The 15,411-nt window shown below is 58.5% G+C and overlaps 1 protein-coding gene across 2 annotated transcripts in view; it reads right to left on the reverse strand.

Moving 5' to 3' along the window:
• The window catches only part of ASS1 (argininosuccinate synthase 1), a 50,456-nt gene that overhangs the window by 17,460 nt on the left and 17,585 nt on the right, over window positions 1-15,411 (reverse strand). For both annotated transcript variants that reach the window (XM_032635886.1, XM_032635885.1), the window contains 6 exons: window positions 14,144-14,218; window positions 10,822-10,892; window positions 10,278-10,308; window positions 5,120-5,210; window positions 2,133-2,217; window positions 1,532-1,596 (listed from right to left, as the gene is read on the reverse strand). In XM_032635886.1, the coding sequence (XP_032491777.1) occupies window positions 1,532-1,596; window positions 2,133-2,217; window positions 5,120-5,210; window positions 10,278-10,308; window positions 10,822-10,892; window positions 14,144-14,218 (418 nt within the window). The remainder of the gene's footprint in view (window positions 1-1,531; window positions 1,597-2,132; window positions 2,218-5,119; window positions 5,211-10,277; window positions 10,309-10,821; window positions 10,893-14,143; window positions 14,219-15,411) is intronic.

Genomic DNA, 15,411 nt, shown 5'->3' on the forward strand with positions numbered 1-15,411 from the left:
CATTTATGAAGTTCCTCTCCTGGGCCGCTTCCTGCTATTACACATGGGCTGGAACCCGGATCTAGCAGAGTTCAAGCTCTCAGCCCTCCACTCCATGCCTCTCTGTGTCTGGATATCAGTCCTGGTCCTGGTGCCTGTGACTTTGAGCCTTGGTTTCCCTGCCTGTAAAATGAGGGTGCTGGTCTCTGGTTCCCCAAGGTCCCTCCAGGGTCTGCCTTGTATAGTTTGCATAGTGCTGGCTCCCAAGGGCAGACTGAGACAGAGCAACATTTAATCAGATGTTAATATAGGTAAGATACAAAGGGAAGTGAGGATAAAAGGGAGCAGCTAATTAGTGATATTGTTCTCCACAAGGCCTTCCCCAGAGTTTCAATTAACTTGTTTCTCACAGAGTATATGTGTGTCCAAGAGGAAAAAAGACAGGAAAGAGGGAAAGCCACTTTCCTTCCTTCCTCCTCTTCTGAGATAAATTCAAACAGGTCAGAGTCAGAATGATCCAGCTCCCATCCCCATGCCTACCGCATTACATCTGGGGAAACTGAGGCCCAGAGATAACAAGTCCAAGGTCATCTAGCAAGACACAGCAAACCTGGCATGAAAGCCCCAGCATCCTGCCTCCCGACCAGTGCCCTTTCTAACCGCTGAAATCCAGCCATCGGCTCTCTTTGGATTTTAGAATCTTAGTAAAAACACCCTGAAAGACAAAGGGCCATGGCTATACCCTGGCCTGGTTTAAACACCTGCCCACACAAGAGGCTTCAACCCCACCCCCGGTGCTTAAAGACTCGAGTGCCCAACCCAGGGACTCTGACTGCTGAAAGCTTGCCCCTGCATCTTGAAGTCCGGAAGCACGCAGTGTTGCTTTACCACTGGGGAACAGGAGATCCCCTCATATGGATGGGGGGAGGGTGTGGTCCAGACAACACGATGAGTGACCTATAGGGACCCATGGGGCTCTGCTTACTAAGAGGAGACAGAGCCCCTGCTTGGGGACCAGCCTATCCTCCCTCCAGGCCCAGCCAGAGGTGGATATGGGCCGGGCAGCTTAGCCAAGGTGGCAGCCACTCAGCACCAAGGCAGAGCCCCGCCCCCATGCCCTGCCAGACCCTTGAACAGGCCCTCAGGCCCTGGCTGGCTCACAGCGCCCACCCCTGGTGGGATTCCCACCCCACCAGACCAGCTGGCCTCGTCAACAGCCTTAATGACCACGAAATCAGCCCTGCATGGTCTGCCTCTAGGCCTGGCCGACCCGCCCCAGGGCCACAGGGGAGCACGACCTCCAGGCCTGGCCCCCGTCTCCTCTCTCCTCTGAGCCTCTCCCTGCTCCTGGGACAGCTCCAGCTCTTCTCGTGATGCCTTCAGACATCAGTGGCCAAGGGCCCCTCATTCCCACTTCCCAGGAGGGAAACAGTCTGGCGGGGTGAAAGGACTTGCCCAAAGTCAGCCTGGGAGGAGCAACACCCACATGTGACTGGGGTGTCAGGGGCCGCTGGGAGCCGAGGCCTGCGCCTGAGGCTGGTGAGCGACTTACCCCGGGACTTCATGCCGATGAAGCGGTTCTCCACGATGTCGATGCGGCCCACACCATGCTTGCCCCTGTGGGGAGAACCGGCCACTCAGGGTCACAGGCAGGGCGTCAGGCACCATCTCGGGATCCAAGACTCAGAGGACATGTGAGCCAGGCCCCCTGGTCTAACCACCCATTGGACAGATGGGGAAACTGAGGCCCAAGGAGGGAAGGGCTACCCTAGGACACACAGCAAGTTCAACGTGCAACTTCCTTTATCTCTGTCCTGGGCCTCACGTGGCACCCAGCCCTATCCACTGCTCATCTTTCCTTCTACCCTGGTCTCAGATGCAGTAGAGAGCTTGGAAGTTCTGGACCGTCCCTAGGGGGCAGTAGACCCCTGGGGTTGTTACCTTCCAAGGCTGAGGGCCACCAGGATTCTCCCACGGAACCAGAGGACCCCATGGCTATGGGGCTGTGCCGAGGCTGACTGCAGGACACTGGCCTGTCCTCCCTGGCCCCTCAGCCTCAGGCTGGGACCATCAGCCCCCCCACAGTGGTCTGGGCTGGTGCTTGCCCAACATGGTGGCTTCCCAGGAGGCCGGGCAGGGCTGCGGGCACTCACGCGACTTCATTCAGGTACAGGAAGAGCTCCAAGGCCGTGCTGTGGGTGGTGCCGTCCCTGACGTTGGTCACCTTCACAGGGACCCCTAGGGCAGGAGGAGAGGGCAGTGGGCCCGTGGCTGGAGCTCAGCGGACGAGCCTGTGCCTGCTACCCCGCCCCTTCCCTCCACCCGAAACGCCTTAAATGGATGTGACAGATATGGACTCCAAATGACTCCTTGAAAAGCCCTGTGCAGGTTGAGGCCTGCTGGGGAGAGAGAAGGGGAGAGAAAGCCCCCCAGAATGAAAGGGAAAATGCAATAAAAACCTCTCCCCCACCCTTCCCATTCTCTTTGCTCCTTTTGCATTTAGGGGCTGTGAAATTGGAACCAGGCCCTGAACTAATTGAATTTCACGCTCCACCATTGTCTTATGAGGCAGTAACCCGGAGTACCTTCTGTCCCACCAGTTACGGGGCGGTGGGGGGGAGCGCCTGGCTGAGGTGCGGCTGAGCTCACACACACACACACACACACACACACACACACACACACACACACATGCACACAAACACGCGCGCGCGCGCACACACACACACACACACAGCCCCGGCCACGTCTGTCAGGCGGACCCCCAAGCCCCAACCCTGTACCCCAGACCCGCACACAGCCATCTGATTGATGGGGGTGAAATGATGCCCGCGCCAGCAGGCAAGGTGCTGGAGGCGTCTGCATTCTGAGAAGTTGGGTCTGGGGTGGCAGGAGGGCAGGAGGGAGGCAGCCGCTCGGGGAGGGAAGGGCCAAGTCAGGGGAGGTGGCTGGAGGGGGGCAGTGTGTGGGTTCGGGGTTGACTTTGAATAGCAAGGGGCACTTTCTCGAGCGGTGTGAAATGAGCAATAAATGTATTAGAGGACTAACAAGAGAGCTGTAACAGTGACAAAGAAAAGCTGTTCAAAGTTGGCGGCTAATCCCCCACCCATCTGCCCAGCTCATTACCATGTAGCCGGCCATCGGGTGCCAATCAGGCCTCAATAGTGGCTTTCGAGTCTTTATTAGCCAGGCGCCGCTTGGAGGGGCTTCGCTCAGGGGCTGTCAGCCTCACCATTCTTAACCCCCATTTCCAGGGGTTTTATAACTTGGTTGTAAATTGCTATTAAATGTAAGTCTGCCCGATAATGAACCTTAAGCCCCTCTCGCCACCCCCCGCCTCTCCCCTCTCCCTTTCTCTCCCTCCGGGTCCTATTATGGCCCTCGCGGGGCCTTGGATGGGGCCTGCCCCAGAGAGGAGCGGACATTGTTGGTGCTGCTGCCGGAGAAAGCCTCTTAGCCTTTAAAATAGTTAATAATTAGATTAAAACTTCAAATAAATTAACTAGAGAGTGAATGGGGAGTAGCCGAGGAGGGTTCCTCCCGTCTACTTTTTTCTTTTTTTTCCAGACAGTCCCCAGATCATTAAAATGGATCACGTTTCTTCTCGGGCTCAGCCCTCGGAGCTGCCCTATTCCTGGAGGAAAGGGGGTTAGAGCCTGTGTTCAGGACCCCTATGCTGCCTCCTGCCCACCCTCACCACCCTCCCAGTTTTCCGGGGGACCTGGGGTGGGGCGGGCTGCCTGGGTTCATCTCACCGTCTTCTCAGAGATGATGCCCAAAGAGGCCCCACGCCAGCACAGCCCTGGGGCAGAGAGAGTGGGCCTAAGATGGACTTAGTGCTCCAGCTACCTTTAGGGGCCTTAGACTAAGGGCCTTTTGGTCCCCAGGGGGCATGAAATTCAAGGGTTTGAACTGATAGCGGCGGGGCGGGGTGCAGGGGGAGCGATGAAAATGCCCATTGACTTGGTCGGGCTCTTGGGAAAGGCCGGGAGGAGGCCGTTTACTAAAGTACCAACAGGCTTTTTTCCCAGCGCCTCACTCCATACCGCGTGCTCGGCACCTGCGAGCATCCTTTCTGTGGCCCATTTTACAGGCGAGTGAGCCTGAGGCCCAGAAAGGTGACGCTGGTTGTCAAGGTCACACTGGCAGGTGAGAGCAGGGGATCTATCCGGGGGCCCCTGTGTGCCCCTCCCCATCCTCCGTCTCCGAGGTGCCTTGGGAAAGGCCTCTCTGCAGAGCCCCCTCCCTCTGCTCCCTCCCTGCAGCTGCCTTGTGCACAGAAGGGCCAGCCTCCCTGCCTGGGCTTGGGATGCCCTCACGCCCCCTCTTGGTTCCTCCGTCTCTGCCTCTCCGATTTCTGCAGCCTCCTGGAAAAGTCCTCTCCTTGGACACTCTGAGCCCTCACCTTGAACCTGGTCCTGCTCCTTCCATTACCCAGCATGCCTTTCTTTCCCTCCATCTTTCAGGGCAAGGGGGGTGTCCCTGGTGCCAGGCTCAAGGCTGGGCACTCAGTTCAGGCCAGCAAACACTTCTTGATGGTAGCAGACAAGATGAGGAGATCAGGACACAAGCAAGAGTGGCAGCAGCTTTGAACCCAGGATGGGGGGTAGGGAGACGCATCAAGCAGCTAACTCAGGACTAGCTATGGGGTCAGGGGGGCCCCCGAGGCTGGCTCTGTAAGACTCATAACCGGCTGAGCACCTCTGTGGTGCAGGGCCCTGCGCTGGATACACCTCGTCCAGATCTTGTTCTATACCATGAAAACACGAGGCAGTGGATACTCTTTTATCCCCAGTTTACAGATGAGGAAACTGAGGCCAGGAAAGTGGAGTGACTTCCCCAGAGGGCCAAAGCAGTCGGCAAATGGTTGTTCAGGGGCTAGAACGCTCCCTCCAGACCTGGTGCCCACGAACTGATGGACACCAGCAGGGGGTGCTTCTTCCCAAGCCTGGAGGCTTCCACAGATCACGCCATCCGGGGAGGGGGCAGCGGGGAACATTTGAAGCCCCAGCCTGGACCCAGGCTTCCAGGAACACAGGAGGGATGCAGAGGACTCGTGCCCAGGCTCCCGGGCAAAGAGGGGAAAAGAGCCAGGGCCCCAAGAGTCCACGCCTTGGAGTCCCGACAGGCGGGCACCTACCTTTCTTGAACTCGATCTCAAGGATGTCTGGGCTGTTGGGGGCTTTGGCCGGGTCCTGGGTCTTTGTGTAGAGGCCTGGAGGCGCTTGGTTCTGACAAAAGACAGAAAGAGGTTGGAGGGCGGTGTGCCAGAGCCAAACTGTGCCATGCCGGCCCCTGGACACCCTGCCTGCAGCCTCCTGCGCCCCTCTCCAGAGCCAGGGCGCTGCTGGCACCCGCCATCGGCTGGCCAGTCCGGCAGGCCTCCCAGCCCCCCACCCGGAGCCAGCCTCACTTGCCAGGGGCCTGGGAAACAAAGGGCTCAAGAAATCAGACAATTTTTCCCCTCAACTTGATCTCATCTTTTTCTTTGACGCCCCCGCAGCTGGAGGTAGAATATAGCAGGAGGAGCCAGTCAGGCAGGAAAAGCGTGACTTTGGGGGAGCGAGGCGCTAGGCGGGCTTCCCGGGAGCGGCTCAGGCGCACACGCTCTCCCCGGCACCGGGAATTGGGGTTTATTCTGCAGTGACCGCAAAGCTAATGACTGCGCGTGACCCCAGCAGGTGCTCTGGCGAGCAGAGCCGTCCCCGGGGTCCCCGAGGTTAATACTCACAGGGAGAAAAGAGAAGAGCAAAGCAAAAACCCATTTGAAAACACATCAACCTTTATGTATATTTTTTTCTTGGGCGTGTTGGAAAATGGGCCTCTCCCTCGTCTTGATGCAGCAGTGGAGGGGCCGCTGGCTGCCTGGAACTCTCCAAGTCCCTCCTGCCTCCCACTCCCGAGGTCCTGACCGGCCCCCCACCCCCACCCCCGCCCCCAGGCTGTGGCTTGGACACTTGCCACGGTGGGGGCCGGGGCCCTTTGGGTCTGACTGCTCAAGTCCGGCCCAGCACTGTTATCCACCTGCGGACATCCTGGGAAGTGCAGTCCCTTAAATCTTGCCTTTCGAAACCCTGCAAACATTCCCATGCCACTTTGCAACTGCAGCTTGTTCTCTGCAGCCCCATTTGGTAAGAAGGTCAAGTACTGTTACCCCACCTATGGAGGAAGAACTAGAGGCGGAGGGGGACTGTAGGTGCAACCCTGTATGCTGTGTGGAGGTGGGGGCCACATGGCCCAGGGCAGGAAGCCCACGAGGCCCTCAACAATGATGTGTTGGATTTCAGAGTGGTGGAAAATATCCCCAAAGCCAGGAGTCGAGACCTCAGGCTATGGGGTCTTGGGCAAGTTGCTTCACCAGTTCGAGCCTTGGTTTTCTCATCTGTAAAATGGGGGGAAATGATACCTGCCTTTGACTGCCTTACAATTTAAATGTATAGACAATTTTTATATTTTTTTACTGGACATGAAAATCACCCAAGAAGATGCCAGAGAGGGCCTGGTGCAAGCTGTAACCTGCCCTGCAGGCGACAGGACTGATGGAACAGCCTCCTGGTGGTGCCACCCTCCGAGAAGAGCTGTTTCAGGAGAGGTGGGGCCCCCAGGAGTTCCTCGGATCCCTCATCTGCGGTCACTTTGCTTGCTGGTTCTATGTCAGGGTGTGACCAACCATCCCGGTTCCCATACCCTGAGAAACCCCCTAGTCCTGGGCGAACAGGGACAGGTGATCCTTCTAGCTTTACTTCTGAGCTCAGATGGGGCTGGTGATGAAGCCCTCACACCTCCAAAGGGCTGTGTGGCTTGAGGCCAGCTGCATCCCTTCATCTGTTTCCATTTGTGGGGCAGGAACAAGAACCCAGAACGGACCTCCAAGACAGACCCAAGGAGGAGGAGGGTCCTTAAGGACCTCCAGCCTGATGCCTCCATGGACCAGTTGGAAAACTAAAGCCAAAGAAGCCGCTTGTCCAAATCATACCACCCCACCCCATCGGCATGGGACTCAGCCCCGAGGACCCTAGAATCCCTATCCTGTGCTCTTTCCATCACCCCATGCTGTTTCCCAGCCGCTCTGCCAAGAAACAGCACCAGGGATGTGGCCAGAGACAGCTCGGGCATCAGGCTGGTTTCAGAGAAATGCCCGGCTCCCCAGGCCCTACTGGGTCCTGCCGACCTCCACATTCGTTGGGAACAGACAGGCCCGAGGGCCATCCTTGGCCATAAGGCAAAGCGAAACAGGGCTTGGGACCTCCGGGTGACCAACAGGACTCCAGAGCTCCTTTCCCACTTGCCCGGGGCTCCTCACCGGCTGTCCAGCCCAGCCTGAACTCAAAGCAGGTACCAGCGCTGAGAGCCCGGGCGCCTCCACCTGAGGCCGCCTCCCTCCCACCTCCACCTGTTCTGCGCCTGCCGGCCCATCAGTTCCCAAACACTTAACGGAGCCACAAACAGGATGAGAATGTCTGCATTGGAAGGAGAGAGGAGGTGGGAAGCCCTCGAGGGACCAGCATCCCAGCTCTCTGCAGTGGGAAGTAGGAGGCTTCTGACACCCCGACAGCACCGATTAAATAAAATAACTAAATAGAAATAAAGAGACATTTGCTTTGCATTCCAAGGTGGCTCACGCCTGCCTCCTTTTTACTCTCCCTCCTAAAAGCCCAGTTCAAATGACAAATAGTTTGTTGCTGAGTATCAATAACATCTATTTATCCATCCCAGCGGGAGGGCTCACTTCCAATGTCATCTTGGGGGGGTGTGTTGGGGGAGGGAAGAGAGTGAAGAAAAAAAAGAGAGCGAGAGAGAGTGGGAGGGGGGATGGGGAGAGGGCGAAAGAAAGCATGAAACAGGGCCGAGAAGGAGAAATTGAAAGCAAATGGCCCATGAACTAAACCATGATGTACAGGCATGATCGATGCTGCAAATGGTTTATTCATCCATCAGATATGGCGGCCGGCACCTGAATGCGCTCTTTCACTGTAGGCTGCATGAAGTTAAGGCAAGTAAATTTCTATCCTTCTTCGCATTAGCTGCCTCATTGCCCTTCAATCAGCCCTCATGGAGGCAGAAAATGGCTCCGCCATCTGCCTTCAAACCCTCCCCTCAGCAGGTCTCGGGCCTTTTCTGGAGAGGGGGAGGGGGCACCGGTTCCCTGAAGCTCTGTCTCCCCAGCACCTTCCAAGGGGCCCGGGGCTGCCCGGGGTACAGCGTTCCACCACCGTGGAGAGTAGTGCCCCCGGGCCCCTAGCGGCTTCCCCCTCATCCCTGGGATCTGTTGGTGGCAATGGGAGGACAGCAGGCTCCCCCGGCCCGCACCCTGCAGCGGAGCTGCCTGGGAAAGCAGGGCCACAGTGGCCAGACCCTGGGTCCCTCTGCCCGGCCCTACACTTCTCAGCGGGAATGTTTTCTCCCCCTCGACTCACACGCATCCCAGCCTTTCCTGCCTGATGAGAGGGGTCCTGAGGGAACCTTGGCTCCTTCCTCCCCAAATAATCTTAGCCGGCTTGAGGAGGGAGGGCAGGACCCCTGGCTCCATGATTGAGGCCTTGCCCTGTGCTAGGAACAGGCCAAGTGCTTTCGATGCCCCAGGAGAGAGGTGTTGTGATTTACCAGTGTTTGCATAAAGAGTCAGAGGTTCAGAGAGGTTGGGTAACTTGCCCAAGGTTGCACAGCAATAGAAGCAGAGTCAGGATTCAGACCCAGGTTTCAGATCTCTGGGAGCCAAGCACTAACTTTCCCACCTTGACTGGGTGGTAGAATCCTGAAAAATGCACTCTTTATCACTTACTTACCCATCCACTACCCTCATTTCTAATGAGGGGAGGGACCTGCACTGCCCGGCACTGCCTGAGAGGCGATTTCCCCTCTGGCCTTGGCTCTGCTCCCCCAGTCCTGAGGTGAGAGCACCACAGGCTGCTACAGAAGCGGTAGGATGGTTGCCCAGTGGGCCTGGAGCCTGGGGGACACCCACCTGCGAGCAGGCTGCCTGCCGCGCTCAGCCCCCTCCGCCCCCCTCCCCCCACGGCACTGGCTGACTGCCTAATTAGGGGTGGCTGGACTGAGTGCCCTGGGGTTGGCAGAGCATGAACTGGAAGAGCCCGGGGCCAGCAGGCAGCCCCCAGGGGACGAAGGCGCAGGCTCTCCTGAGTGACGCGGCTGTGCTGAGCTGGGTGCGGAAGGGAGGTGCGGGTCGCTGGGGAACCACAGAGGCCGGAGGGCCACTCCTGCGATGTGGCGACACGGCCACCAGGCCTGCTCCCTTGCTGAGCAGCTGGTGCCCGGGGGCAAGTCACTTCCCTGGGCCTCAAGTTTCCTCAGCCACGAAACCAGGAGGCTCAGAGGCAGCAGTGGAGGAAAGTGAGCCAGAAAAATGCGAATGCCAGGCCGGGCTCCAGAAACGGTCACTGGTACGCGTTATATTATTGCCAACTCCGACCAAGAGGCCTGGTGCCTGTGGGGAGCCACCCGGGGCCAGGCAGGGCTCCAGCTCACCCCACCTCCCCCAAAGCACCCAGCCTCCTCCACTCCAGCTGGTCTTCCCGGACCCCCCAGGCCCGGCCTCCCAGCACACTTCTCCCCTAACATCAGACGAGCACCCCACCCCCAAAGCAGCCGCCCGCCGGGCGGGGTGGGGGGGGTGGGGGGTGGTGGTGGGGGTGTAGGGGGGCTGAGCCGGGCAATGGAGACACAGTCCTTCAGGGACAAAGAGACTTTTCTCTTCCCAGGGTAGATCTCCTCCATCTCCCACGGCGGGCGGGGGGGGGGGGGGGGGGGGGGGATACAAAGGAAAACTCCCCAGGGAGAGAAATCCTAAACTTCAAACACGCTGAGGCCCAGCCTGGGAGGCTGGGGACAGGGGCATCAGGGCGGCCTGACGCAGGCGGGCACAGGCCCAGACGAATGGGTCCTGAGGCTCTGATCTGTGCCACCTCCCCCGATGGCAGCAGCGGCCTGAGAGGGCACAGGCTGGGCCCTCCCACAAGTGTCTCATCTGCCTAATTGCTTCTTTATTGTCTCACAGCCACACTCTGGTTCCACGCTGCCCTGAAATATTTCCTTCTCCTCTTCATCCCAACAGCAATTAGAAAAAGAGCACCAGAGAAGGGGGCGGATCTCAAAACGCAGTGCGGAGTGGCCAGGCGGCGGGGCGCCCGGTGGGGAGGGTCGGGGAACACAGGCTGGACTCGGCCCCGGCCCCATGCCCGGCCCCCCGTGAAATTTCAAATTAGGCTACAAACACACCAGACAGTGTCGGCACGGAGCAGCCACCGCTAGACAGCCGGCTTGGGGAAATGGGGAATTACCTTGGGGTTCTCCAGGATTCCAGCCTCGTAGCTGTAGGGGAGAAGAAAGATGGGGGTCAGTGGAGGGGGGCAGAGGGACACAGCCTTGACACCCCTACCCCCAACGTAAGTCCGGTCTGTCCCTTTATCTCTGCCGAAGCAAATGCTGCCAAGCCCGCCTGGAACTTTCTGGACCCACCGCAGGTGGCCGTGGGAGCTGCAGGCTACAAGCAAGGGCCTGGGACACTTCCCTCAGTCTTCAGGGGGCCTTCTCAGAGGGCTGTTCCCTCTGCTTTCGACGCCCTTCCCGGAGCCCCGGCCGGTCCCTCCTCATCCTTAAGGTTCTAACCTCAAATGCCATTTGCTCAGAGAAGCCCTCCCTGACACCCCAGCCAAGGCCAGGTGCCCTCTCAGCAGAACTGCAGCGAGAGCTGGGAATGACGTGGCCTGTCCTCCTCGAGGCCCCCGGGCTCCGTAAGGGCAGGGACCACGTGTCGTGTGGGCCACCACTACATCCCGGCCCGACGCAGACAGCGGAGCAGTGGACAGGTGGGCGACGCCTCACCTGATGTGCATCAGATTCTCGTCCATGCTCCACGGGTTCTTGGGGGTGACTGGGACGGGAATTCCATGTCGCTGCAGGTAAGAGGCAACACCGCATTGGCGTGAGGCAGCTTGAAGTAGACACAAGGGTCAGGCCCAGCTGCCTTGGTTTTCTTTCAAGGTCAGAGACATCCCCAACCTCTGGCTCCCATGCAGGCAAGGCCCTGGACGCACCCCTGGTTTCCTTCCCCTCCCCCAGGCTGCTCAGGGAGGGAGTGAGGGCCCATTTCCAGACATGCCCAGGCAGAAACTATAAGACCCTGTGTCTGAGATGCTGTGGAGTGGGTGCTGGCCTTGGAGGTTTCTTCCAGAAGATTCTGAGTCTATACTTCAAGTGCCCCCCGAAGCACTTAAGAGTGTGCCAGGCAGTGTGCCGAGGGTCTCCCAGCACCACCGGCTGACCCCCACTGTGGCCCTATGAGCCGGGAGCTGGAATGGACCCACCTTCCAATGTGGATCTCAGCCAAGGCGCCCATGAGAGCTGCTCGCTCAGGACACTTGTTTACGGGGCCTGGCCGGGCGCTTCCCGGGGCCACTTCTCCCCACTGCCCAGCAGTCACCACACACATCACTCTGCAGCCCTGAGAAGGAAGAGCCCCCATCCTCCCTGTTGGTTCTGATTATGTTTTGCTTCCCAAATGATCCATGCCTTGGTCCAAGGAGAAAAGTTATCCCTCCGGAGACCCTGGGCCTGAAAGGCTGTTGGTGACACCTGGAAGGTCTTTTGGATTAAAGATGCGGCTGGCTTCCTGAGCTGCTCCGTGCTGCCCTGGCTGACACCTGGTTGGATCCAGCACGCGCATTCCATCCTGCCTTCCTCTCTTGGGCTTACCTGGCACAAAAGCTGAGTGGCCCAGCCGGGCCCCCTTTAAGTCAGCGAGATCGTCCGCTCCGCCTCCCAGGCCCCCTTTCAGCACCTCGCCCCCTGGGTGGGTCCCCCAAGCTGGCCAGCCCAGGCAGGGTCCCACAGCCTCCACCAGCATCGCCCCGTCTCTCTTAACGGGGCTCCGCCCAGGCTCAGCTCATACCCACGACTAAGATTCTAGAGGCTTCCTCCAGGGAGCCACTGTTTCCTTCAACAGAACCTTAAAATTTCAAAACAAATTAGCTTATCCCCTCTTGATTTTTGTCAAGCTTTACCCAGAGGCTCCTTTTAAAAGAAACAGCCCACACCCACTCTAAAATTTGCGTACTCGTCAATGTAAACCAGATGGGCAAACGGAACACCTCACTTAGAGGCTCGTCAATGTCAGAGGGCTCCTTGTGCCCCACGAAGCTGCCCAGAGTCAAATCCACACGCTTGCCCTGTGCCGTCTCCAGATAGAGCGGCCAGGTGTGGGGACCAGGACCCTGTGCCAGATGGGCTGAAATCCCCTCAGAGAGGACTCCCCGGGCTGGGGGCTGAGAAAACCAGCAGGCGGGTTCCCTGGAGCCTTTCTTCTGAGGGGTGGTTTGGAAACACTCTTGCCTTTCCTCTTTCCCACTGGGGCTCCATCCGAGCGAACAGGAGGTAAGGGGCGGAGGAGGGAGGAACGGGATGGGCAGCCCTTCCTTAGCAGTGAGATATATACAAATGCCAGACATAGTCCCTCAACCAAAGAGATCTGTTTCCCCTCCCCTCTCCATCCTGAGCTCCCCGCCAACACACACACACTGAAAATTCTGGATGCAATTGAGAACAGAAAACAAAACCATCTTCAGCATGTACACAGGAGACTGCCCTGCTTTCCAGCCCCCGACCTTGCACACTGGCTCTAAAAGAATTATGGTGACAGTGATAAGGATGGGGTGATTCTGAGTGTTTTTCCCTTGGACGATGGATTTGCGGGGAGGTGGAGAGTGTTGCTAATGCATGTTTTCGATGAGTCTCCTAACAGCACCTTGTGGCCTTGGCGACTTAGGAATCTTGAAAGCAGGGCTTTTCAAAGCCCCATTGATTTTCGTCTCAGCTGAAGCAGATGCCTGGCTCTGAATTTTGGACAGAGTCTGCTTGCTGCTCTGTCATTCTGGTCACTCCCCGGGTGCAGGGACACTGCCTCCGTCCTGGAATGTGGTCAGATTGCCGAGAGCTCAATTCTGATCCCAGCCTCCCAGGAAGGGTCGGTGGCCAGAGACGCAGACTCATCTCTCCGGGGCAAACTTTCCTGTTTAAAAGGTCATTTGAGACAGTAGCTGAGCCAAGGGGCTTCTCCCCAAAATCTGGGAAGGAGGGACAACAATACTGCTGAAATTCATCTTTTCTGGAAGAACCAGGGGCCGCTTTTGTTTGGGAGCTACGGAAACGAAGGGCAGCGTATGGGTCAGGCCTCTCTTAAACCACAACTGCAGGCCTAAGAATGTAGATGGGCGGGGGTCTCAATTCACTGCTCTTAAAGATAAAACGTGCTTCGTGTTCTGTATCATCAAGGAGACCAAGGAGGGGAAAAAAGCCTGTAACCTTGTTCTCTTAATAGCTCTGCTATTTGAAAATTTGTTTGGCAACATATGGGCTTGCTCTTGTAAACTCCCCTTTTAATAATAAAACAACAGATGGTAGAGGAGATCTTTCCTCCGAGCTCTCCAGGTCTTAATGGGATGCTGGCGGTAGGGGCAGGGCTGCGTCCCCGCCGCGTCCCCTACCACGCGGCCCCTTGGCCGCGGCAGGAGCTCACAGCCAGCCCTGGTGACTGCTGTTTAAAACCCCGAGCAATTTTCTGGTGTGTGCACAGGGTTGCTTTCCCCTGTCTGACTGATTGAGGCTGTTTGTCAAGGGCTGCCATCGAGTCGCTAAAAAGAAAGGTGCCCTGGGGAGTGGCTACGGATCTTGATGCAAAACTTCTAATATGTTTTACTGCAACTTGGACTTCAAAAGGGCTGGTGCGACAAAAGTCTTTGTCTGCCTCTGCCCCTCGGAGCGCCTACCTGTCCCTGGGAAAGCACTGGGGACAATTAGGTAACGGAGGGGCACACAACAGCCGGGCCCACCCCCCCCATCCGCCCATCCCCTGAGTGACACACACCACAGAGGTGGCAGTTGGAACAGGAAGCAGGGGGGGCCCGTCGCCCTCCTGCTCGGCGGACTGGGGGCTCCCTTGGGAGATGCCCCTGGCAGTGACCACACCTCAGCGGAGCCGGCCCAGGGAACAGGTGTAACGGGGCGGAGGGTAGCAGCCAGGGCAGAGGTTCAGTCTCCAGGCGTGGGTATCAGTGCCAGCCCCGTGCCTCTGGCCCAGACAACACCCTTGGAGGGCTGTGCCTGGAGGGCACTGGGCCAGGGCCGGGGTGATGGTGGGGTCTGGCCATACCTTCGCGTACTCCATCAGATCGTTGCGGCCCTGGAACCGGTTGTAGAACTCGGGCATCCTCCAAGGAGCGATGACCTGGACATGGGGCGAGGAGTCAGGCCCGGGCAGCCTCTCCTGGCTTTAAGCTGCAGAGCTGGCCGCTCTGGTAAGGGGCCTGAGGCTCCACCGGGCACCTGGGTGGGGGCTCTATGTACCCCACGGGGTGTGGGCAGGGGGGCCCCGCTGGGCAGGGGAATTACACGGCCTGCCGTCCTAGAGGGTGGCTTTGGAGAGGCCTGAGCTCTGTGGCAGAATGGCCGTGCGTCCCCAGGCGGGTCCCTGCCCCTCTGGGCTTCAGTTTCTCCAACTGAGACTTGAGGGTTTGAACTAGATAGGCCTCAAGTTTCCTGATGGCACCCCTGTCCAGAGGGCCAGGAGCCCGCACCCCTGGTGACTAAGAAGGGGTTCACGTTGCTGCAGCTGTACCGCCTGGCCCTGCTGCGGGGCAGCGAGGCCCATGAGACCTGCAACGTCCCCTGGCCCACCCCTCTTACTCCCCTCCCTTCCCCCTCCCCCAGGGCTGCTCTGGCTGGGGAAAGGAGGGGAGCTGGACCGAATTCATCCCACCAGCCTGGGGGGTCGGGGACAAGTCCCCAACAAAAGCTCCCACTCAGCCGTGGAGCCAGCCAGGCCCCTGCCTCTGCCAACAGCAGCCTAATTGGGGTGGAGGTGTCATCTAGACGGAGAAGCCGGTGTGATTTCCGGGCTGGGAAGCTGATGAGACTGGTGTGAGTGGGGTCCCCCAGGCCTGGAATGAGCAGTGCCTGGGCGCGGAGCTCCCTCTGGCCTCATCCTAGCTCCCGGAGACCAGCCTGGGGCCCTGGCCTCAGCCCCATCCCACCAATGGCCTTGGCCTCTGCAGACAAAGACCCAGAAACCGGACACCCTGGCCCCCCAAGCTGCTGGGGGAACAGAGAATGGGGGTCGGGGAAGGGCCTCACGCCCACCCGCCTACAGCATCAATAGGCAGCTACCTTCCGGGGGGCTTCTCTGCCCCTGGTGTTTGGGGTCAAAACAGATCATTAGAGCTCATTACCGCTCACCTCCAGGCCACTCTCACCCCCCAAGCAGCTGCTGGCTGGTTAAAGGGACAGAGAAAGATGTTCCACTTAAAAGAAAAAAAATGAAACCCCTTAGGGACCCTTGTGGGCTTGGGAGGGGCACGTTTTCTGTAGCTTTCGCCCGAAGTGGGCTCAAAGGAGCTGGACCCACGCCTGCCTGTGCCGTCC

Source organism: Phocoena sinus, chromosome 6, assembly GCF_008692025.1.
Source record: "Phocoena sinus isolate mPhoSin1 chromosome 6, mPhoSin1.pri, whole genome shotgun sequence".
Classification (NCBI taxonomy): domain Eukaryota; kingdom Metazoa; phylum Chordata; class Mammalia; order Artiodactyla; family Phocoenidae; genus Phocoena; species Phocoena sinus.